This window comes from Nipponia nippon, unplaced genomic scaffold, assembly GCF_047370975.1.
Source record: "Nipponia nippon isolate SJK-2023a ecotype South Korea unplaced genomic scaffold, ASM4737097v1 scaffold_2, whole genome shotgun sequence".
Taxonomy (NCBI): Eukaryota; Metazoa; Chordata; class Aves; order Pelecaniformes; family Threskiornithidae; genus Nipponia; species Nipponia nippon.
The window spans coordinates 124,824,165-124,848,007 of record NW_028262336.1 but is presented as its reverse complement, the minus strand read 5'-3'; the positions used below and the strand labels follow the sequence as shown (position 1 = coordinate 124,848,007).

Here is a 23,843-nt window from a genome sequence, read left to right as displayed (position 1 = left end):
AAGCAGCGTCTGTTGCATGAACCCTGATGGGAAGCCAAACAATGCACACAAAGTGCACACACACAAAACCTGTTCTCCCAAGTTATAGCTCTCCCATGGCTATCAACCATGCCTGAGCATTTCAAAAGCACAGGTCCTTTACCCACATGTGTATGAAATGGTACTGCAGAAAGTGTGATCCTTTTTACCACACACACATCTGCAAAGGAGAGTCTAGGGGCCTTAAGGAAGAAATAAGCTCTCCTCCTTGCCTTCTCTCTCACCGCTTCCTTCCTATGCCACTTGCTCTGAAATTACACAGAGGAAAACAGAGTACAGGGGGTGGCACTCCTACTTCAAACATCCAGCAGCACTATTTTCCTTTCAATAGTCCCCCCAGGATGCTCAGCTTAAGCAAGGCTGCTCCATCTGTGATCCTTAAGGCAAAGATGATATGTGGAAAAACCACAAAAATACATTTACTACACACTTGCCCAAGAAGGAAGATGGCAACCTGTCAGGCTCAGCTTAATTTTCATTTGCTTGGGAATGCAAGCCCTGTGATTTATGAATGGGAATCAGCTCTTTCTTAAGCCTCTAGCTCACCTTGGCTTTTTCTAGGCAGGAATTAGATTGAGACTCTATCATCATGCAGTACCAGAGGGTAGCGACATTCGTACTCCTGTGATCTGAACAGAGCAATTTGTACCCACAACTTTAAACTTTCAATGAGTTTCAGCTACAATCATCATTTGCACAAAGGCACTTTAAGAGTTAGGGTCTCCTCTGAGTTATTCCCATGTGTTAAATAAAAGAAAAAGGGGCATCAAACCCCACAGCTCAGTGATTCATGCTCTTGGCATCTTTGGTGGATTAATGCCACTGTCCTTTTTCAGGCCTTTCGAGGAGCTAGCAACTTTGGTTTTGAGACCATTGCAATGTGTCTACCTGTCTCTCCTTTACTACACATAGGAAGACAACTCCTGCCTCTCTTTATCCATTGATTCCTTCAGGCTGTGGCAGAGCTGCTTTTTGGTTTTTTTTCTCCTGCTGCTTTCTCATCAGCCTTTTCCTCCTTCTCAAACAGCTGTGAGGAGTTAGGCTCAACCACTGGCACTGCCCTGGGCCTCACCTTCACCTCTCTGGTGAACTGCTCCATGGATATGACAGCAGCGATAAACAGGCAGAAGGATCTCAGTGTGGTCCAAAAATCAAGTGGAGGCCCTGCTTAGCACCAAATTAAAAGAGATACTAAAAGGGCCCCAAATCCGAGGGGTGCCTCTCTCTGCTTGAGCCTTGGCTGCCAACCTGGAGTTGGCCAATTAATCTTTCTTGAGCAAAACCTTAATCTTCCTTGAGCAAAATGTTCCGTGGTGGTATTAGTTAGTAGTAGTGGTGGTGGTGCTTGTGAGTTCCCTTTTCCCAAGGCCTCTAGTGAAGACAGAAATCATCTGTCTGACCCTGATGAAGATCTCTTTTCTCCCAGGTCTGGAGTAGGGATCAGAAGATCTCGTTCCCCTCCCAAAAGAGCGAGCTCTGAGCCAGCAGCTTTGCTGAAGCACGGGAGTTCCACCTCTAGACTTTGTGTGAAACACCTAGATGTTCACCTTTACACTTCTTGTAGGTGATGGCAAGTGCTGGTTTCCAGCTTCTGCTACAAGCACTGGATATTCTTCAAAGCTCTTCAATTCATAGCTGATGGGCTGCTTTCAGCACTAACAAGACGTGAAAGTACAAAGCATATATACCTAGGAGATAAGCAATGGCCATCTTTTACATATGAAAAAAAATGCATTAGAGCAGTAGCATTCTTTTGAAAAGCTTGTCATTAACTTAGTATCTGCAGTAATGCTACTCTTTTTGGGCATTTAGACTTCAAAGAATCAGTCTTTTTTTTAAATTAAGAAGACAGTATGGCACCTTCTTTTTATGGAGATTAGTATCTGTGAATAGTGCCTTTGAGCTAGTTTGTGCACGTTTGATTAACTTGTTGATTAATGGACAAAGTTTTAAAGAATTACACTGTATAAATGGATTGTTACTTTCAATTTTATTTGTTTTCTGAGCAACTGGGTCATTGCCAACCATATCTGTGTGGGAGCTCTGGGCTTCTGTATCTGCTTAATGAATCCTGTTCTGAAAAGACATTGCATAAACCTGAGCTACAGACTGTATTTTCCCTTGGAGGAAGTGCTCATCAACGTCTCTCTGTTAATTCTCTCCTGGTTCATTAATCTTGTTCTCTGTTGTACGTTGTGACCCAGCTACCACAGGAGGGATGTCAAGAATCATACCAAATTGCTTTGTGGTAGGGTGCTGCCTTGGGGAAAGGGAGTAATGGGTTCAAACCATCTCACACTGAGGAGAGCCTAGAAACTATATCTCCTATTTCTGAACAAGCGTGCTACCCTGCCGGCTGCTGGACTGGCTGTCTTGCCTTCCATCCTTCCTTCCCTCACTCAGTCACACCACCCCTCAGTAGGATGTTCAACCCCCAGCATGTTGATCCCAGATAAATGTAGGAATTACTACTATATAGGGCCATTCAGACTCATCCTTGCACACGTGTTTCCCATTCATGGGCTTAAGGCAAAGCATCAAATCCACTTGGAAATGTTGACCTTGCGCAATCATTAAGGAGATATGGGAATGCCAGCAGATTCATTTACCTCGCTGTGTAGCCTAAGGAGCTTGGAGGTCAGCTTAGGGCTCTGGCTATGTGATCTCTGCCCCTTCTGTTTATGTATTAGTATTCTTCCACTAGGCTCCTTCTGGAGTATATGAACCTATCTCATATCCCTCATCCAGGAGGAGGTAATATTTCAACTTCCATTTTCATGGTGACTTTCTCACTGGCGTCAAAATGAGGTCAGGAGACATTACTTACATACAGTTACCACTGTTTTCACCAATTTAATTTGATTCCCTACTTCAGTTTAACGATATGCTGCTTAGTTTTCAGTGCTTAGTCAATGCATTTATGAATTGGAAGATGCACCAAGGATGTCTTATTGCTGTCTGGATTTTCTTACTGTAATGATAATGAATGACTACTTGATGTTGAAGAAATTTCAACTAGTATTCTTTCAAGCAGAATGCATTAAAAATATTTTCTGATGAAGGAGGGATGCATTTGCTACTTCTGGAATTTCCTTATTAACTCTGATAATGCTGCATATTCTAAAGTGTAAAATCAAACTGAACCTAATGCTTTTATGAAGGTTTGCCTTTATTTTTCAAAGCTAAGTGAAGGATGTGGGATAGAGGTGGGATACCTTTACCTCTTAAATGGAAGTTCATGTGAAAGTTGACAAAAAATTACTTTCAAAGCATTAAAGATGCTTTAGCCTCCTTCAGTTAAATCAAATTTGATTAGGTCTATCTTTAAAATTTGTGTGGTAAGTGGAATCAGCAGCAATGTGTGCTGAAACTGCCCCGTGCAAATCCCCTGTTTTCTGTTGCGTATTCCTTTAACCAGACATCAGCTCTTCGGTGGAAAAAGATGCATTCTGGTAATCTGTTGTATTGTAGTTGTTTGTGGCATGTCTTTAAAACATACCTAAAATTGGGGGAATGGGGAAATAAAGATTGGGATTTGGGATTTAGGGAATTGTGTGAGAAATGGTGCCAGGAAAATATACAGGTAGCAGGTAGTCAGTGGAAAAAATGAGATTCCCAGGATGGGAATTGAAACGGATGGCAGAAAGACAGAGGCTAAAAGGGATACAGAAAGGGATAGCCGTGAATAACTGAGACAGATGAGGAGCCCAGGAAGGGTCCTGGAAGCAGACTCTGGATGGGCAAGGAAACTGGAAATGGTTGTAGACAGAGGCTAAGCAGACACTGCGGGGTGACAGTCTTAGGAAAATAGGGGAGGACTGGACAGACAAACTGAAAGTGCGCTGAGACTTCTCAGGACTGCAGGTGGGTCTGGAAAGGAAACCTGGGGCAGAGACAGAAGAGGGGACTGAGCCCAAGGGGAGTGAGCAGATGTTTCCACCCTCTGTAAGAGTCTTCCTTGTAATCCGGCACAGAGCACAAGCTCTGACGCTTATCACCTCTTAGCTGCACAAATGTCTGTGAAACGCAAACGTACGTTTCCAGTCCCCTTCCACTGCCACATGGCACTGAAGTTTAAAGTCTCCCATTGCTGTCATGACCTTTCCCTTGTTTTGCAAAAGGTGGAATATGTTGAGAGGCATTAGCAGAAAGAAAGGGACGATGGCATAGCAAAGACTGTCTTTGGGTTTGCCCTTGGAAAACTAGACGTGTTTCTGTTTGTGCCTCTGCGTTCGTATGCAACGTTGTCCTGGTTTCGGCTGGGATAGAGTTAATTTTCTTCCTAGTAGCTGGTATAGTGCTGTGTTTTGGATTTAGGATGAGAACAATGTTGATAACACACTGATGTTTTAGTTGTTGCTGAGTAGTGCTTACACCAGTCAAGGACTTTCCAGCTTCCCATGCTCTGCCCGGTGCACAAGAAGCTGGGAGGGGGCACAGCCAGGGGGGCTGACCCAGACTGGCCAAAGGGCTATGCCATGCCATATGACGTCATCCCCAGTATATAAACTGGGGGAGTTGGCCAGGGTCAGCGATCGGTGCTTGGGGACAGGTTGGGCATCGGTTGGCAGGTGGTGAGCAATTGCATCGTGCATCACTTGTTTTGGATATTCTTTTATCATCATCATAATCATTATTATTGTTACTATTACTATTATTATTGTTATTATTATTATTTCCTCTTCCTCTGCTGTCCTATTTAACTGTCACAGGTTTTACTTTTTTTTTCCAATTCTCTCCCCTGTCCCCCTGGGAGCAGGGAAGGTGAGCGAGCGGCTGTGCGGTGCTTGGTTAAACCCCAAGAGATGTTAACCAGGCCATTCGAGTGTCTTGCAGGCATCTCTGGAAGGGTTGATGTGGGCTTGGAAATCTCACTGGTGGAAGCTGAAGTCAAGGAGGGTTGTGCTCTGAGCACCACGTGCAGTCTAATGGTAGGTATGCTGAAATGGCGCTGACGATCAGTTTACGCAGTAAATATACATGATGTGCGCACTTCTTCCGTGTAAACTTGCAGAATCTGAACTGTGCCTGTGAGGACAAATACGGTGTCTCGGTAATGCAGCATCATATGCTGTCACAGCAGCTGTCTCTCGGTATACTTGCGTGTATGTCAGCGTGTTTAATCGGGTAGTTTTTCTGATTAACTTGTCCATTTTTTCTCTTTTTTATTTTTGAATGCAGATTTTATTTGTTCCTAATTGCTTTGGCCAGTTTAATCCGGATTTAAACACTTCGGATCTAGCCTTTTACTTCCATAGCAAGATTGACTTGAATTTCTAGGTACAGAAGATACAAAATTCCCTCTGCTCCTCAGCACTCAGAGCAAATCAGTCACGTTTTAATCCAGAAAAAAGAACAAGGGGTGGCAGCGTCGGTGGGACCCAGGGCTGCGTGAAGAGAGGGCTCCCTTCCCTTCCCGCGCGAACTACATCTCCCGTCAGGCCCCGCTCCGCCCCGCACGGCGCCGCTTGCTGCGCGACGCGCCTTGCACCACGGGAGTTGTAGTCCTCTTGCGCCTCTCCGCCCCCGCTGGCCGCGCTCCGGAAGTGACTCGGCGGCTCGGAGGTGAATGGGGGCGCGTTGATTTCCGGGAGACGGCGCTCATGGAGGCTCCGGAGCCGCGAAGCGTCTGAGGGGGTTTCGGCGGCCGCCGCCATGTTCGGCTGCCTGGTGGCGGGCAGGCTGGTGAGCGCTGCCCGGGCGGCGGGCGGGGCCCTCAACCCGCTGGGGGCCGGGGTGGAGCTGCCGCAGGGCCGCCCCGCGGGGCTCGCCGTGCCCTTCGCTGGGCTGCGCCCGGGGCTGGCGCCAGGCAGGGGGGACCCTGCCGTCCCCGTCACGCCTGCCCGGCGCCTCGGCTGGCTCCTGCCCCGCGTCCCCCAGGCAGCTGCGTCGTAGAGGCAGTCCCCGTCCCCGGGGGCCCGCCGGGAGGCTGTCGCCATCCCCTCTGTTCGTGGGGAGGCTCGGGCTCCTCAGAGACGAGCTGGGAGCGTCAAAGAAGCTTTTTAAGGCTAGATCGTGCGTTGGCCGCAAGGATGTGGCGTCTCGGGTGAAGAGGAGGGTATCTTTTGCTCTGGCATTTAGCCGTCCTTCTACTGCCTGTCTCAAGGTCTATTGTATTTCCTATGTGAACAGGTTTCCATGATCCTGGGGTTGTGCCAGCCAGGTGGTCAACAGCCACTGCTTATAGACTTGGCAACCTCTTCTGCACTCTATTTTCCTCCTACGCACAAGGGGAGCGAAGGTATTCTGATCCTGTAGTCCCGGGTGGGATATGCGTTCAGTGCAGGTAGAACAAGAGTGTTGTGCCTTTTTAGTAATATTTTTTTGCAGTTGTTCTTCTGCTGTGTTTGACTTTTATCTGGCTATTTGCTGTTTAGGTTAGTACGTTCCTCGCGTTTTGTTATGTTCCACTTTAGGTGTATTTCTGTGAAAGGAAATTCACAGTTACAGTCAAAGATGAAAAACATAGTAATACTAATAAAGGTTTTGTTCTCTTTAGGTACAAGCAGCTCCCCAGCAAGTGGCTGAAGACAAATTTGTATTTGATTTACCGGACTATGAAAACATCAACCATGTAGTGGTCTTCATGCTGGGAACGATACCATTTCCAGAAGGAATGGGAGGATCTGTCTATTTTTGTTATCCGGACCAGAGTGGGATGGCAGTGTGGCAGCTGCTGGGGTTTGTCACTAATGAGAAGCCAAGTGCCATCTTCAAAATTTCTGGTCTGAAATCTGGTAAGACTGGTAAAACATAGCAGTCAGTGAAACGGATGTGTCCCTGCATGCGTAAGGGGATAGGTGTTTGAAGGAGTTTTTGAAGAAAAAGCTGCTTGAAAAGGCAGACCTCTGTGTGTTTTCAGGTAGTCCCTAGTAGATGTGGTGCTAGAAGCAGTCTGTCAGCTTTATGGAAGTCTGTCTGTACATTAATGTTCCTAGAGAAATTTCTCTCGTCTTCTCTTGTATGTGGTGTTGATCTAGTTGATCTGGCAATTCCTTTCAGCAGGCTTGGCGTGTGTTCCAGTGCTTCTGCATAGAGAACCTGAGGAGGAATAATCCAGTAACTTCCATAGCGTGGGTTTTAGGCACTTGTCTAGGCATGCCCACAGCATCTTCTTTCAGCTTCCACTGTTAAGCAGTTGTATTCTTTGCAGCTCAGAGGCAGGTTTTGTAGTGAGTAAAGTCTGACACAGTGATTTCGGACAGCTAGCTGCTTCCAGTTCAGTTGTGGTTGCACTATATAGTTGTCCGGTAGAGGGTATAGTCGTTGGAAAGCAGCTTTCCGCATGTTTTAGTGTTTTTGATATAGACCCGAGTCAGAGAAGTCTGACTCATATGGGAGCCAGAGAATTCTGGTGCTACCTGAAGTAGGTGTGGGTCTGTTTTCCTAAATATATGGGGATTTTGCCATGCATGTTATAAAAATGATGAAGCACCCCAATGGCACACTTTTGTCTTATTAAAGGGACAGATAGGTCAGTCAAGTAGCTTAAAGTGTTATGGTGATAAACTAATACACATCTTTTATAGGCTTCAGTGTAGTCTGCAGCCTTAACTTGAATCTGTACTTAGGTAAGTGTTGAGGTTGCTGTGATAAAATATATTAATTCATAACGTGGCATGCTTTCTTTTGAATCAGTCCTGGATAGCAGTATGACATGAGATAAGGGCTCTCAAGGTGCAGAGCAAAATGAATTCTGATCATATATGTTCCTCAAAAATTTGGGCTTTCCTCAGAAGAGAGAACAGCCACAGGAAGGCTGGGGGGGTGTGTTTTTGTCTGTTCCACAGCTGTGTTGTTAGTGAAACAGTAAAGTGTTTTGGCAGTTCTTTTGCGAGCTTTTGCGGTATGTTTCTTATGCTTGAAAGACTTACTGTGTTATGCATGCTTTCAGACAGCTTTGTAGGAAAACACGTTTTCAGATGCTTTTTGCGTGATTAGCCATAATTTCCAAGGGCTGCTCTCAAGGAAGAACTGTGACATGGTTGAATGCATTTGCAATGACGTAAGGCAAGAGAGCCCCGCCGTTCGTTCCCATTGTTGTCTACAGCTTATCTCTAACTGTGGAGTCAGTATGAGCTACGCAGCCTCAGTTTGCACAACCATAAACAATTGTATGATGGAGAAGACTATGAGGCTGTAGAAAGGGAGACCAGAGAGCGATTAGAGAGAGCTGTAATTCTAGCTGGAATCAGAGAGACATTGCTGACTGTTGAAATCTGTGTTTTGGGTTTAATCCTTTCTTGAGAGGAACAAAACTGTGTCCCTGTTTGCCAGCTCCCTGTGAAGCAGTGGTTGTAGCAGAGTTTCTTGCTGGGTGGTGAAGAGAGCCAGCATGTTTCTTATGTGGACGTGAGTGGCCAGCTGAAGTAGCATGGTGTTTTATTACACAGACTTTGGGAAAGGTTAAATGTATCATTTGTAGCTCTTACCTTACATTTGTGTTTAGTGTCTGAAATGCCCTGGAACTGTGCAGGTTTTGCAATGTGTGTAACTTGCCCACGTTGCACATTGTTGTAAAGACTGGTTTGGCTGTTAAATACAGTATCTGGGGATGTAGTATTAGACTTCTGGACTACAAGGGTCACGTAAAATGGCATTGCCCCAGGTTTTTTTGTTTGCTTCTCTCCTTCTTGTCCCGTTCTCGCTTAGGAAAGCCGATGCAGGTGAACATTGCAATGTTTCCAAGCGGGATACCCGAACGTTGTCGCAATACATCAACTGAAGGGTAAATTTCTTTTGTGCAATACAGTCTTCAACGTGACAGTGATTTGTGGAGTAGAGACTAAATTATGAACCTGGACACTTTTTTTCCTTGACTACAGGTGCTATTTAAACTCAGGTAACCTTCTTGGAATAAGACATTTCCAGATTGGGTCTTGAAGGTGTCTCACAGGAATGTCATAGTACCCTCTAAAAGATTCCTTTAGAGCTCCTCTATAATCAGGAAAAGTTTGTTGAATTGTATTTCTTAGTAGTCTTGCTACAAACTTTAGATATCTAAAAGCAGGCTTTTCTGTTGTTCTTCTTGCTAACTTTTAACCATTCTTAAAAGCTATGCTGTGAGGCTAGAAATGTAAGTGCTCGTGTGGTTTGTGGGTTTTTTTGTGTTTGTTTTTTTTTGTTGTTGTTGTTATTTTGACTCCTTGGTTTAGTGAATGAAGTCTTGCATCTACTGATACTGATTATAAGTCTAGGAGTCAAAGGCCCGAAGTGTCCAGCGTTATTACGTGGGATTTTTTGAGGATTAACTATCACGTAAGATGGTGACTGGCTTTGCAATAAGCATTAAATCTGAATTTTTTTTTTTTTCTCTTCAGGTACAGTTTTCATGTTTGCTGGAAATAAGCCTATTAAATCAACTCCCTCCCCCCAAAAAACTGGTGCAGCTTGAGGCCATTTCCTCTCATCCTGTCACTCGTTACTAGGGAGGAGAGACCAACCCCCACCTTGCTACAACCTCCTTTCAGGTAGTTGTAGAGAGCAATAAGGTCTCCCCTCAGCCTCATCTTCTCCAGACTAAACAAGCCCAGCTCCCTCAGCCACTCCTCATAAGACTTGTGCTCCAGACCCTTCGCCAGCTTTGTTGCCCTCCTCTGGACATGCTCCAGCACCTCGATGTCCTTCTTGTGACATTGTGAGGGGCCCAAAACTGAACACAGTACTCGAGGTGCGGCCTCACCAGTGCCGAGTACAGGGGCACTATCACCTCCCTGGTCCTGCTGGCCACACTATTCCTGATACAAGCCAGGATGCCATTGGCCCTCTTGGCCACCTGAGCACACTGCTGGCTCATGTTCAGGAGGCTGTCAACCAACGCCCCCAGGTCCTTTTCCTCCAGGCAGCTCTCCAGCCACTCCTCCCCCAGCCTGTAGCGTTGCATGGGGTTGTTGTGACCCAAGTGCAGGACCCGGCACTGAGCCTTGTTGAATCTCATGCAGTTGGCCCTGGCCCGTCCATCCAGCCTGTCCTCGTGACTGATGACAAGGAATTGTGGTCAGTTCTCGTGGTGTGACTGAAGAGTTCAAGTTTTTTGGTTGGGCTCCTGATGCCCTTCCAGAGCACGACTGCTCTTGGAAGGCAGGACATAGGTTCTGCTGGTTTTTGCCACGGGTGTTGTGTTTAGCTTGCTTTGGAAAACGTTGTGGATAAAATGTTTTGCTGGCCTTCCTTTTCAAAGCAGGAAGGTATGCTGCAGGGAAGCAGTTGGGGCCTAGAGAATCGAGCTTTAGAAGAATGCCGTTGCTGGCAGTGGTCACTGTTACTGCCTTGTCCGTACTTTCAGATCTGGAGAAGAAGAATCATAGAATTGTTTAGGTTGGAAAAGACCTTTAAGATCATCCGTGGCTGGTAACACTAGTGCATGCAATTCTATATTCTTCTCTGACTCTGTGTTGTTTTACTGATTGAGAGTAGATGAATTTAATGTGGTTCTGCATAAAGAAGGGGCTTAGAAATACTCCTTGCCTTGGAATTTTAAGGTTTTTATTTTTCAGTTGTGCCTGAAGGTGTGGTAGAAATAGAAAACAAACCTTGAGCTGGGATTTTGCACCCTTACTGGAAGGATGTTGACAAGTGGGATAAAAGTTACAGGATAGCCTTTCCCATTACAGACTTTTTCTGCTGTGCAGCATGAAACGATGGGTGTGATGCTGTTTTCCACTTACAAGTATACCCTCTGATACTGTGTCTGCATTTGAGGCCTACACATGGGTAAGGTTTTTGACATGGTTGGGCTGAAAGGTAATGAGGGCTCACTGTCTTGAATCAAACGTTCAATGAAGGGAAAGAAAGGGGTGGAAAAAATATTGCAGTTGCTCTGCTATGAGATATACGTTGGAGAGTGTAGGGTCTGAATGCAAAAAACTGAGCTTGTCTTTCAGTACCGATTAACATACTGTATTTGGTGTATTTGTAAGGTTTGGAAAGTTAATTGCAAGAGCCAAGCATTGAAAACGTGCAGTGTATTTCGGTTGGTGCAAGGATGGCAGGGGATGCTTTTCTCTCACCCTTTTAGGCAGACATCTTTCCAAGAGAGTGGTTCCATGGGAGTGCATGCAAAGTGACAGAATGGATGTATTTTATTATTTAGATCATGAGCATCTTTCTAAAGTAGTGATATATTCTGATGGATCTTGAGGATGTTATATTTTTATTGTAAATGTCAGCTTCTCAGGTGAAGGTGTTACAAGATGTAAAACTTCTACCAGCTCTGTTGCTATTGGGATTTTTAATAGTGAGCTTGTGTGATATTTGGTTTCTAATAGCCTTTCTCTTTCTTTCTTAACACTTTAATGAATTTTACCTTTATCAAGCAAGCATCTATCTACAGTAAAGGTTGAGATCATACAGCAATGGCATTTCTCAAAAACGCTTCTAAACACCACTTCAGGAGATGAACTTTCTTCTTATTGGCCTTGTGTTAGAGTAACATTTTAATAGCAAGTGCTTTACTCATAAATGTAGCACTATATTGCAGTTATAGGACCTGGAGTGAGGAGTGACACCTGGCTTCAGTTGAAAAGGGTACCGAGTTTTTGAATGTGCTTTCCATAGGGGTTGGATGTTGGCTTCCGTATGGTGATGCCTTGTGTCTCTGCAGAAGAATGGGCAAGTTTCTGAGATCTTCAGTCTTTGAGCTTCAGTCTGACTTCTCAAACTTGTGCTGGTTTTGCTGGCTGAGTTTTTAACCATGGAACTAAGTCAGATGGTGCTTTAGATTTCAGTTAGCCTTTCTTGCAGCTCAAGATAGTGTTGACTGGTCTGTAGGACAGCTCTTAATTAGCTTTGCTTTCTCCTGCTAGTAAGAGGCCAGAGAGTGCTACTGAAACATCACTTCTGTGTTAAGAGGGTACTCGTCTATTGTGTTCACCCAAACTTAGGTGGAGTATTAGTATTTGTTTACTAATAGCATTGTGGTCCCCCAGACCTTCTCCCTGTATTTTCCTTTGCAGATGCTGACAAAGAGGAGTGCACGATTTAAGTGACTCTAGGTGCCTGTCATGGTTTGCAGAGACCCTAGCTGAAGCTGGGACTGAAAGTACTGGTTAATACTCAGTTGAGAAAGGTCAGCAGTGATGGCAGGGGGCTGGGATGATGCCTGTATGAGTGGTATGCAAGTGGGGGGTGTTTTTCTGCCCAGTTGATTGTTTCCTTTTGTGCCTCTTGCAAAGTCAGAGGCCTTTCTGTTCCGTGGCTGTTCCTTTGACCTTTGCTGCTGTTGGTGGTTTTGAGCAGTTCAAATGAGACGTGGGGCTGCCCAGCCTCCACAGGGAGAGCTTCTTGTAGTAGTGTTCTCTGTTTTTCAGTGCACAAACAGGTTCACGAGCACCTGGTTTGAATGAGTGGATCAAACAACTGTGCAGCAGTGCTGCATGTTTCCTATCTATCTGCAGTGGTTCCAATGTGAATTAAAGGGTTGCTTCCCACAAAGGAAGGTTCTGCTCTCTTTCACGGACAGATTGTATTTCCTGTTGAATCCATTTACTCCATAGGGAGCTTTAAAATGATATTTTTCCTTTTTTCAACATTTCCTTAAGATCTGCTGTGTTTTCTAAATGTACCTATTACACTGTTCCATCTGTTGTGCTTGTGCGTACTTGTACCTGTGCTTGGACTGTGTGATTTTTCTGTATTTCTGAGGTAGGGAGATCTCTCTGGTGGGAGCTGAGGAATACCTTCTACAGAAGAAACACAGCAATTTAAGTAACACAGTCTTTACATGAGTGCCAAATCTAACGTGTGCTGTTTGTGGTGCTTTCAGGGAAGGGAAGTCAACATCCCTTTGGTGCCATGATCCTCCCTCAGACACCAGCGGTGGCCCAGATTGGCATCTCAGTGGAACTGCTGGAGAACCTGGCCCAGCAGACTCCTGTTGCAAGTGCTGCTGTGTCATCAGTAGATTCGTTCACGGAGGTAGCTTGGACATTCTGTTTTCAGAAATTCTGTGTATTGTAAAAGTCTTAAAAATTGAGCCTCTGAAGAACTAATTAAAAAAAAAAAAAAAGCTACTATGGGTGGCTCTAGGATTGTAACCAACCTAATCGTTGTCAAATCATTTGACTGGATGCTTGATATTTTGAAATGACTTTTTCTTACACTGGAAAACTCTGTCTCTTGTAAAGGATTGGATTTTGCGTGCTCAGTGGAATCAGGCCAATAGACTCACTTGTGTCAAAATACTTATGATAGCTCCTTATAGGAGCAGCTATGACTAAATGCATGTAAGAGACAGTGGATATTTAGTGACCTGTAGGTGCTGGAACTCCAGTGCATAGATTTGCAAGGATGGTCAAAAATTACTCAAAAGTCAAGGCAGACATGGGCATGGATGCAGATAGATATCCAGCTGTGCCACTGACCCTTGAGAAATCCTTCTGATGTAGTTCTGCAGAACTACAGAATCATGCCCTCTTCCACAGAAAGATGTGGGGTTTTAATTTTTTTTCCAATTCTTTCCCTGTGGACCAGGCCTTGGGCTGCAACATTTGCCATTTTTTACGCAGCCTGTTAGTTTGAACCTCTGGCAATCCTCCACCAGCACTGGCAGTTAGTTGACTGCAATTGCTGTTAGTTGACAGCAATTCAAGGCAAGCTAGATCTGCATGGCAGGTCTTGATTTCCCTAAGACTGATGGCTCTGGCATTGTCTTCTACCATTTCAGAAGTTGGTGAAGCTTTTCTTGAGGCTTTTTTTTTTCTTGCTCGCTTTCCTTACAGACACTTGCTGAAGTAGACTGGTAATTGAACAGTAATCCCGATAATGAAGCTGATGTCCTTTGGCAGCTTATACACATAATAGCTCCAAATAGGTACGGTCTCTTGGAGAAAGGTATCATGACTAGGAGCTGACTGACAGCTATTTTTGTGTAGTACGGTTAATTGAGCTTTTCTGGAGTTGTTAGGGGCAAATGACATCTAAATAATACTTCTGATGCCGCCAATTTTTATAATAGCAGTAGCTAAGTCATGAGGCAGTAATGTGCCACTTGAGGTCATTTGCAAGGTGGCTGGTAGATTTTTCTGGCAATAGAATTTAAAGAAAAAAAAAAAACCACCTCGTGATTGTGTAACTTTTTTACAAATGTTAGGTGGGTTTTTCTATTAAAAAAGAGTAGCATCTTAACGGAAATTGTATATTGCTTTCCAGGAATGCAGTTGAGCCAAAGGCTGAAGTAATAGTTACTCCTATAGAGAAAATGTATAAAGTCATAGTTGAAGGAAACCTTTGAGGGAGTAGATAGCAGAGGAAGGGGATGTGACTGGGAGCATGTTTGTGAATGACTAAGAGATTTTACTTAATACTTGACATCATCTCTTTGGAACTGCCACATTATAGCAATAAAAGTATTTTTTTTAAAGGCAAAATCATCTGTTGCTACTCTAAGTTAAGGGGTTGCTCTCCCACTACATTTTTAGTAAATTTTATGAAGCTTTATGATTGTAGAAATACTTTTTCTATATATATAGTTATATTATTAAAAAGTTATACGGAAAAAAAGTGGGACAAAACCGGAGAGTTCTGCATGTGAATGGGGTGAGACTGAGGGTAGGCTCCTGGGTTCTAGGACATCAGGTCTTCCACTCCTTTTGTCAGAGCAGGTTAGCAGGTTGGAGGGAAGCACAAGAGTGTGCATTTATTGCCCCAGGCTCTGTTTTCTTCCATTATTTCACTGTCTATGAAAATAGTTTGTTCTCCCACCAAAACAACACGTACTTTTTTTTTTTTTTAACAATAAAAAGAACAGGGGAGAGAAGGAGGTACCGCAGGCTTATGTAGTGTAGACTGGCTGGGAATGTCCTACAGCTTCATCCTCTGCACACAGGGCTCCCTACTTCTTGGCCTCTTTTTCACTCTTTTACTTACTTGTTCCTACAGTTTAGGAGTTTCCTATGCATCTTTTTCATGTTTTCCCCAGCAAGATCCTGTGGCAGAGGATGCCAGGATAGCAGCCCTTCTGTGCTGAAAGCTGAGGGAAGTTTCCCAGTCGCTGGAGTCTGACGACGAGTTGTAACATAACGAGGCAGACTGCCAACTTTTCAGCTGGTTTAACAACTAGGGTTTTGCTGTGAGCTGGAATGGCAGCTTTGACCTGGTCTACGGTTCTTCTGATGGTTTAATTTGGGGGAGAGGGACAGCTCTTGTCACTGCGGCACTTCTTTGTCACAAGAAGAAAATGTTCTTCCCAAAGCTGTTTATCCGGTTGGATGAAATTGGGCAGGGAGAGGGCAAGTGAAGATTCTGAAAATGATTTGTGGATGCTGGATGGATCCGAGGGCAAAACTGAGTTAGGATCTTTTGATCAATTTAAAATGGACATCGCTGGACCTACTATATCCACTTTCCCATTGTGTTTTAATGCTAATTTTACTTCACATAGGACTTGTACATCTGTTAAACTTTTGCACAAAAATTCACATTATAAAAACCGTACTTACGTCTCTTTTTTATTCCAGTTCACTCAGAAGATGTTGGATAACTTCTATAACTTTGCTTCCTCGTTTGCTGTTACTCAGGCGCAGATGACCCCAAATCCTTCTGAAGCTTTCATTCCTGCAAACGTAGTTCTGAAATGGTAATGGCAATGATCTCTAGTAACAACTGTTCTTTTTTCTAGGCATTAAACCAGTTGATTTCTAAGTACTGAACCACTGTCATGCTACTTGGTGAGATGATGCAAAAATGTTTAAAAGTGTTTGTTATTTATCTCAAGTATAGAGAGGTTCTATCCACTGCTTTTATATTTATTTGTCAGCATCTTCATATCAGTTTTTTGTTAGAAAAGTGCCATAGAGCCTACGAAATTTTTTTGCTTCTAGAAATGTCGCCCTTGACATATGTGGATTTGCACTGTGTTGCTGATGATGCGAATGCTCTGGAGTCACGGGAAGAGAGAACACACTGATACTTGTCAGTTTGTGCTTATTTGCTATGCTTGGTCTCTTCCTAGGTGTAGTTGCAGCATAGTTACATTGCTTAAGAATATGGGAGAGGTGGGGAAATAGTGTTCTTAGTTGACCTGGTTCAGTCACCCAGACCGTTGAGCACAAATGCAGAAGTCTCTCCGAGAGTTGCTTTCCAGAGACTGCTTTAAGAAATAACTGTCTCTGGGGATAGCCCATGTAGTCTGGAGATAAATTGTGAACTGCGGGCAGTCATTTAATCGTAGAATCGTAGAACAGTTTGGGTTGGAAGGGACCTTTAAAGGTCATCTAGTCCAACCCCCTTCAATGAGCAGGGACATCTTCAGTTAGATCAGGTTGTTCAGACCCCTGTCCAATGCAGGTTGAGTTGTTGTTTCCAGGGATGGGACATCTACCACCTCTCTGGGCACCCTGTTTGTGTTTCACCACCCTCACTGTAAAAAATTTCTTCCTTCTATCTAGTCTAAATCTACCCTCCTTTAGTTTAAAACCATGACCCCTTGTCCTATCACTACAGGCCCTACTAAAAAGTCTGTCCTCATCTTTCTTATAAGCCCCCTTTAAGTATTCAAAGGCCGCAATAAGGTGTCCCCGCAGCCTTCTCTTCTCCAGGCTGAACAGCCCCAGCTCTTTCAGCCTTTCCTCATAGCAGAGGTGCTCCATCCCTCTGATCATTTTTGTGGCCTCCTCTGGACCCCCTCCAACAGGTCCATGTCCTTCCTGTGCTGAGGACCCCAGAGCCGGACGCAGGGCTCCAGGGGGGGCCTCACCAGAGCGGAGCAGAGGGGCAGAATCCCCTCCCTCGCCCTGCCGGCCACGCTGTGGGTGATGCTGCCCAGGATGCAGTTGGCCTTCTGAGCTGCAAGCGCACGTTGTTGGCTTGTGCCCAGGTTTTCATCCACCAGTGCCCCCAAGTCCTTCTCCTCAGGGCTGCTCTCAATCCCTTCATCCCCCAGCCTGTATTGATACTGGGGATTGCCCCAAACCCGGTGAAGGACCTTGCACTTGGCCTCATTGAACCTCATGAGGTTCACATGGGCCCACTTCTTGAGCTTGTCCAGGTCCCTCTGGATGGCATCCCGTCCCTCAGGCGTGTCAACCGCACCACTCAGCTTGGTGTCATCTGCAAACTTGCTGAGGGTGCAGATTAGATGAGATGAGATTAGATTTTAGGATGTCTGAATAGTTGTATCCTACAGTTGATCCATTTAGCCCTGATTAGCCTCTACAGTATTAACCTAAACCCTTTTTAAAACAGTATTTTGGGCTCTCTGAATACAGTTTTATCAGTACAGATCTCATGAATATGCAAGCAGTTAATGTAAGCAATATATTTTCTTTTGGGAGTGTAATTTGATGCAGATCTATTTAGAAGGTAACAGTATGCACTCCATGAACGTATGTGGGTAAGGTCTGTGAGAGAGATCGAAGGGAAGACAGGCTGAGGCAGCAGGGTGACGGCTGGTCATTGCCTGGACGATGCTGAATTTGCTTTTGGCTGTTGCTCAAAACAGTATAGCGAAGTGAGGCCTGACTCTAATAAACTGACCGTGTACAGAAATCTGTTAATGTGATTACAGCCACTGGAAACCCAACATTTTTTGGCTCTGTTCATGTGTTTGTGAATTGCTATCATGTGTTTAATTATAGCTTGTAATATGTAGAGTATCTTAGGTCTCTGGGCCGCAATGGAAATTCAATAGTTTGGCTTAGAAATTCATTCATAAATAAGCCTTTCTCTAGTTCGAGTGCGTTTAAAACCCTTTAGCGTCTTTTCTCACTTGAGTTGGGTTAGGAGCTACGAGATGTAGGCAAACCTTTTTTTTTTTGTTTTCTTTGTGTCATTGGCAGTACCTTTTGATACCTTTACAGCTTGCGTTTGTGAGGATTGAAAGGGGTTTTTAGGCTTTTGTAGCTCAAAGCCTGTATTTTTTATTTTATTTTTTTAGAAAGTCATGGAAATTGTATACATTCCTTATTTCTTCACTGTAGGTCAATAATGAATTCTGATGCTTGCTTTGTTTGTGGTTTGCTTGTTTCTGTGAGTATGGAAAGTGAAATTAGGCCAGCATGTGTGCGTACTTGATTCCATTATGTGTTAAGAGAGTTACTTTTCCTCATTAGATTTTTACTAAAACATGACTGTATATAATACATGTGGAAGTTAGCATTATTTGGGGAGGGTGGAAGAATAATGGGGCCTACTCTGTCTCAGGGTTTTTGTTGAACTGGATTCAGAAGCAGTGGTGTTCCCGTGTTTTTCCCAGTATTACGGCGTATCCCTAAATGGCACGAGGTTTTCTTGGTTTGTTTTTGCTGGGGTTTCTCCTGTGAGACACCTGGCCTGATTACTGGGATGATGGGCAGCCTCAGACTCGCACTTCTACCTGCCCCAACTCTGATTTCCTAGCCCAAAAAATGTTCTGGACGAAATAGCCACTTTTAATTCACTTACAATTTTACCAGGCTTGAATGAGCAGCCTCTGGGATACCACTTGAATGACAAACATATTGTTGAAATACACACCTCACTGTGAATATTCTTCATACGGAATCAGAAAGGAGAATTTTGGATTTACTCACTTCTGGCGTGGAGCAGATGTAATTTATCATGCTCTCTGCATAGACTAAATTATTTACATCATTTGTTTTAAGCCATTTTATTTGTTTTTGGTTTTTGATTTTTGGTTTTGTTTTTGTTGTTTTTTTTTTTCCTAGGTATGAGAACTTCCAGAGACGTCTGACACAGAACCCTCTCTTCTGGAAAACATAAGCTTAAATTGTGTCATTCGAAGTGCTTCTAACCAGTGTTACCTGAAAGGTGCAGCAAGTAACTCCACTGAAGAATTTGGGGGAGGAAAAAAAAAAACACAAAAACGATTAGTCTGAATAGACAAACTTGTAACTTTTGTATTACTCTTGAAAAATTATTTAAAATTAAAATCTGTGAAAACTACTTGCCTATGCATTTTTTTTAATTGAAGTACTTGGCTGCAACAAGAACTCAGTGTTGCATGTGTGGAAATATTCTTTTGAAACTGCATTGAAAGTGGAAGAAATTACCAGATGAAAAATGGCAGCACTGTTTCATACTTGTGTGATGCTTTGGGGTGTTTAGTTGTAAACAAAATACATGTCGTTTTTCCTTCTTTTCCTCATTCTGAAGCGTGAAGCGGGAACTGAGAATATGCTGGTGGTTTCCCTGCTGGTACTTATACACTGTCAGCTCTTTCACTTTGAGGACAACTGTGTTCCCCTGCAGGATTTCACGCTGAATCCTACATTCTACAGAACTATACATGATAGAGGATGGGATCCATACAGGTCGTGTGTGTGAAATTCCCATGCCTTTTGTGAGAATGAAGTGAAGAAATTGTATATCTAAAATGCCCTCTTGGGGAGTATGGGAGAAGTTCTTGGCAAACAGGAGGCCTGTTTGTAGGATGCGTCCCGAGCCTAACGCTGCACGGCAGCTCCGTTCCTGACCCCGGTGATGGAGCTCCCTCTTTACAGATGCTGTGATGTCAGGCAGGGAGGCTACGTACCCCAGTGAAGGGGAGCGTAAGATTAAAATTCAAAATGCTCTCAGCATATTGGAGAGCAAAAGGTCTCCAGGTATGCTTGGGGTAAGGGATTGCTTCTATTGCTTCAATTGCTTCTATTGGATCTTTCTGTAACGGGTATGAGTTTTACTCTCTTTTTATATTGTGTTCGTCAGGTCCATGTGCTTGTGAAATACTTAAGGCTGCTGTACCTGGATAACTGTTAAGCCGGTACGGGACAGAAATGCGCAGGGCTGGGAGATCATTTGGATCATTGCCTGTAGTAGGAGGGCTCTTCCTTTCTGCCGGTGGAGCTAAGCAGTGCTGATAGGAAGGCTGAAGACAAAGAAAGGTGGGCGAGAAATAAAACCCTTTGCCCCCTCCAAAGAAGAGACTGATCCTCTGGGCTGCTGTATTTCTGTGCTCTCCCAGGAGATGGAGAAGCTCGCTGTGGAGGGGCATTTAGGAACAGTCCTGGCAGCTGCTGCCCGGTGGAAGAAGAAAGCGATAGCAGATTGGGCAGAATACGAGGCTCAGAGGGCAAAGAGTGCACACGGGACCCAGGTACTGCAAACATTGGAAAACATTCTGAAAAAATAGCCTTTTTTCTCCCCCCAGGGGGAAGCCGAGTTTTGAAGCTATCGAAGCCACCGTGTAAGTCGTGGTTTAGTGCTTAGGAGGTGACTTCTGTCTGTCAGGCGTGGCAGCTCGTGATCAGGAGGGAAAAGCTCTCAATCCAAGCGGGAGGCCAGGGAGAGCAGCTCGCTGTGCTAACATGCACCGACGTTCTCTTCCGACTCGGTCCTCCTTGGCCCGAGGGGTTGGCTCTTGACGAGGAGTGCGATTTCTGCTAGTGAGGTGGCTTCTGCCAGTTGTGTCCAGACATCTTGTAGGGGGACCACTCCAGTTGACCTTCCTGCTCGCTAGAGCTAGATTAGCTTGATCAGAAATACTATTTTGAAGAATATACCCTGGTTTTGTAAATTACTTTCCATAACTAAGAATTAGGACTCACTCCCAAGACAACTGGCATGAAAACAAAAATTTTTATCAGCTTCAGGAGCCAAGGAACAAAGCCTTTACGGATTCCTTTATCAAGTAAAGTCAGCCTTAGGAACACATCCCTTTGGTGCCTTTGAGACTGCTCAATGACATTTTCTGCGGTCACACCTCAGCCTAAAATGGACTCTCTCTCTCCTTGCGTAATAGCTGAGGACCCCACCAGGGAGACCCACAAGAAAAGGCACGAGCTCAACCACAAGAGGAGAAAAACAGGAGAAGACAGATGAGACCCAGGAAAGCTGTGCAAGAACTGCTTCTGAGAAGTAAAATTAATTACATGCCAGGTAACTTATGGTCCGAGTTGTTTCCCAGAAGCCATGTAACAGGCCCAAACCCTCAGATACTTGGTCTCCTGCTCAACCAAGGAATTAATTTCCTTAAAGACACATTTGTAGGCTGTTTGTGGAGAAGCAACACTGAGGGCAGTTAGCAGAGGCCCAGGCTGAACTCCCTCGTCGGCAGGGGTCACGAGGATCATTCTATGTCACCTGTCAAATCCTGCTGTAGGATATGGTAGCTTTGTTACGCAGATGGCAGATGCCTCACATAGCTGCCGATGTCAGAAGTGGTATCAGAAGAAGACAGAGGGACCAAATGGAAGCCAGAGTAAAAGCATTGTTAAGGTGTGGCACAGCACTGAAGGCTGCTGGCGGTTATGGCTCAGGTTCTCACGCTTCTAAGGAAGCGTCTGCCTGGTGTGGAAGTAAAATAATTAACACTTCATAGGCCTTTGCGAGGCCTCGGCAGTTAAGAAATACGTGTCAGCATGACCTAACGTGTCAGCATGACCTAACAGCCTCCCTGGGTCAGCACGATTTAATTAACAAAGGAGTGAATTATTTGTAAAAAAAGAGGTGCTGTCTAGAGCTTCCTTGTCTCACTGTCTGGAGCAGCCCTGTATGAAGTAATCCACACGTTACTGCTTTTTGTTGCAATTTTCTGTAGTCCTGCTTCTCTGACTTGGTTGGTGAAGAATGAGCCGTATAACCTAAAGGTATATCAACGCTGTAAGGAGCCCCGTTGGGCAGAGTTCGTACCAGCAGAGGCTGTCACTGCTGCTCTGTCATCTCTCCTGTAGCTGTAGTACAAACTGCTTCTGTTCTGACCTGGTCAAAACTGCGTTCTGGTTATTCCATGATGCTGGTGGGATTGTTGTTGGTTGGGCTTCAGGAAGACAGACCAGACCGTGTGGGTGGGATGGCCAAGTCTCTCCAGCACGAGCTTTGTGACTGCTCTTGCCTTGGCTCCAGTCTTCAAGGCTGTAAATGAATATACGTCATCACATGCATTTGGAATAATTCAGCAGTGCGCGTTAAGAACTTCTCCCAGTGCCGTAGCCGCTGTGGGTTCAGCAGGCGTTGTCTCTGAGCTTAGTGAATGTGGTAGATGCTTGAAACCATCACTGTAAATTACTTTCCTCTTCTTTCCAACCTGCTGTGACTGAGCTCACAGAACAAAAACTTGCAGAAGGAAGGCTCCATCCCTCTTCAAATTGTATCATCAGAGAGGTGTCTTTCAAAACCACGACGACGGTAAGAATTCATTTATTTCTGTGGGTTATTTGAACTGCCAAGCTGTGCTTCTCAAGCATAAGTGGTTTTTCTTTTTTCCTTTCTGCCTCACTGAACTTCTGTTCCACATGGTTTTGTCCTGAGAGATACCAAAACAGTCATAGAACCACAGAATGCTCTGGGATGGAAGGGACCTTTAAAGGCCATCCAGTCCATCCCCCCTGCAATGGGCAGGGACATCTACAACCAGATCAGGTTGCTCAGAGCCCCATCCAGCCTTGAATGTTTCCAGGGATGGGGCATCTACAACCTCTCTGGGCAACCTGTGCCAGTGTTTCACCACCCTCATTGTAAAAAATGTCTTCCTTATATCTAGTCTGAATCTCCCCTCTTTGTTTAAAACCATTACCCCTTGTCCCATCACTATTGGCCCTGCTAAAAAGTCTGTCCCCATCTTTCTTGTGAGCCCCCTTTAAGTACTGGACGGCCGCAATAAAGTCTCCCAATACAGTCCGTACTATTTCTTTGTGATGAGAAGGAAAACAAAAGCCTGATCACTATTGTTCAAAGTAGAAGCCTAAAACTGAGCTATTCAATCCACCTTTTACACCATCTGGACTTCAGAAGTGAGGTTTGCAAATTTGTGGTTAGCTCTTACATTTGTCTGTTTTGTCCCAAGAGTCAGGAACTCTTGTGGGTGGCTCTGAAACAAAGTGGGAGTCCAGTCCCACTGCAGGAGAAAAGCCGTCAGCACAGTAACATACCACAACTTTCAGCACTGACACTGCTCTTCGAAGAACTCAGAGCTCCCATCAACCGGGTTACTGGGCTGCGGGTGACCCACATGCCCAGTCTAAACTGGGTTTCTGAGGAGAAGGTGTTTGTCCGCTCATCTGCAGAGTTCATGCCAAACTTAGGACATCCACATGTACGTGCTTTCAGAAGTAAGGAGAATGAACAGGAGAACAGAAACTATTCCAAAAGATTGATTTTTTTTTTTTTTTTTTTTGGTGAAGGATAACAAAGATGTATTGGCCTGCTTGCTAGAACAGAGAAGTATTTCCTTGTTGAGGAACGGAATAAACCACTTAAATATAAATAACAAATGCTGATGTTTCAGGATGAATAGTGGTTTAGTGTCTTTTCTCTGCATGTTTCCGATGAAAGGCAGTTCCCAGGGAAGGGATTAGACTTTGTACTATGTCTTCATCATCGAACAGCCAAACGCTTGTTCAGCATACCTGTCTGTGTAGATCTGTATCTCCTAACACGACTTTTTCCCCTCAACACAGTGGTTTAAAATGAGAGAACAGGATTATATAGAAGTAGTTCAGGAATAAGCCTGAGGACAAACAGAAAGACACCATGCACACATCAATCTATCCTGCCTTTTACATATAGATTGTTTAGGGTTTTTTTTACCCATACAATAAAAAAAATCCTTCCCCCAGGTACTTCCAGAGATGCAATGCCTGCAATAATAATAACCTATATGTAATACAAATTATTTTGTAAAGGTCCTTCTACATTTAGAGTATTCTTCCTTCGTGCTGTTGCCAGTTTCTTGCTACTAAGAGGTTAGGTCCCTTGAATGGAAAACCCCTTAAAACTAAAAAAAGGCTGTCTACTGAGCACTAGGCTTTGAAGCTGAACATGCCCTGCCATGGCAGAGTCGTAACCATGACAGCAATAGACTTATTTCCCTCCATTCTGGGCCATTTTCCCAATCATTTTTTCTTCCCAAGTCAACATGAACTTGTAGCCAG

At 44.4% G+C, this 23,843-nt stretch overlaps 1 protein-coding gene across 9 annotated transcripts; it reads left to right on the top strand.

The window, feature by feature from the left end:
• The first annotated feature begins 4,840 nt into the window (after window positions 1-4,840).
• Window positions 4,841-18,918, top strand: HIKESHI (heat shock protein nuclear import factor hikeshi). Of its 9 annotated transcripts, none has more exons than XM_087756285.1 (6): window positions 5,576-5,720; window positions 6,172-6,280; window positions 6,539-6,776; window positions 12,803-12,954; window positions 15,495-15,613; window positions 18,681-18,918. In XM_087756285.1, exons 3-6 carry the CDS (start codon window positions 6,626-6,628, stop codon window positions 18,733-18,735), a joined length of 477 nt encoding a protein of 158 aa, XP_087612411.1. In that variant the 5' UTR covers window positions 5,576-5,720; window positions 6,172-6,280; window positions 6,539-6,625; the 3' UTR covers window positions 18,736-18,918. The 9 variants fall into 9 exon arrangements, with proteins under 9 accessions (XP_087612410.1, XP_087612407.1, XP_087612413.1 ...); XM_087756290.1 differs by having other exon boundaries at window positions 5,600-5,724; window positions 6,172-6,282; window positions 6,596-6,776; XM_087756281.1 differs by lacking the exons at window positions 5,576-5,720; window positions 6,172-6,280 and adding an exon at window positions 4,879-4,970.
• The last annotated feature ends 4,925 nt before the right edge of the window (window positions 18,919-23,843 follow it).

Bases quoted from the DNA above. Each gene is read 5' to 3' on its own strand.
- HIKESHI (XM_087756290.1), top strand. From the start codon at position 5,695: ATGTTCGGCTGCCTGGTGGCGGGCAGGCTG. The intron at 5,725-6,171 runs GTGAGCGCTGCC...CTATGTGAACAG, and splicing joins GCCTGGTGGCGGGCAGGCTG to GTTTCCATGATCCTGGGGTT. The intron at 6,777-12,802 runs GTAAGACTGGTA...TGGTGCTTTCAG, and splicing joins AATTTCTGGTCTGAAATCTG to GGAAGGGAAGTCAACATCCC.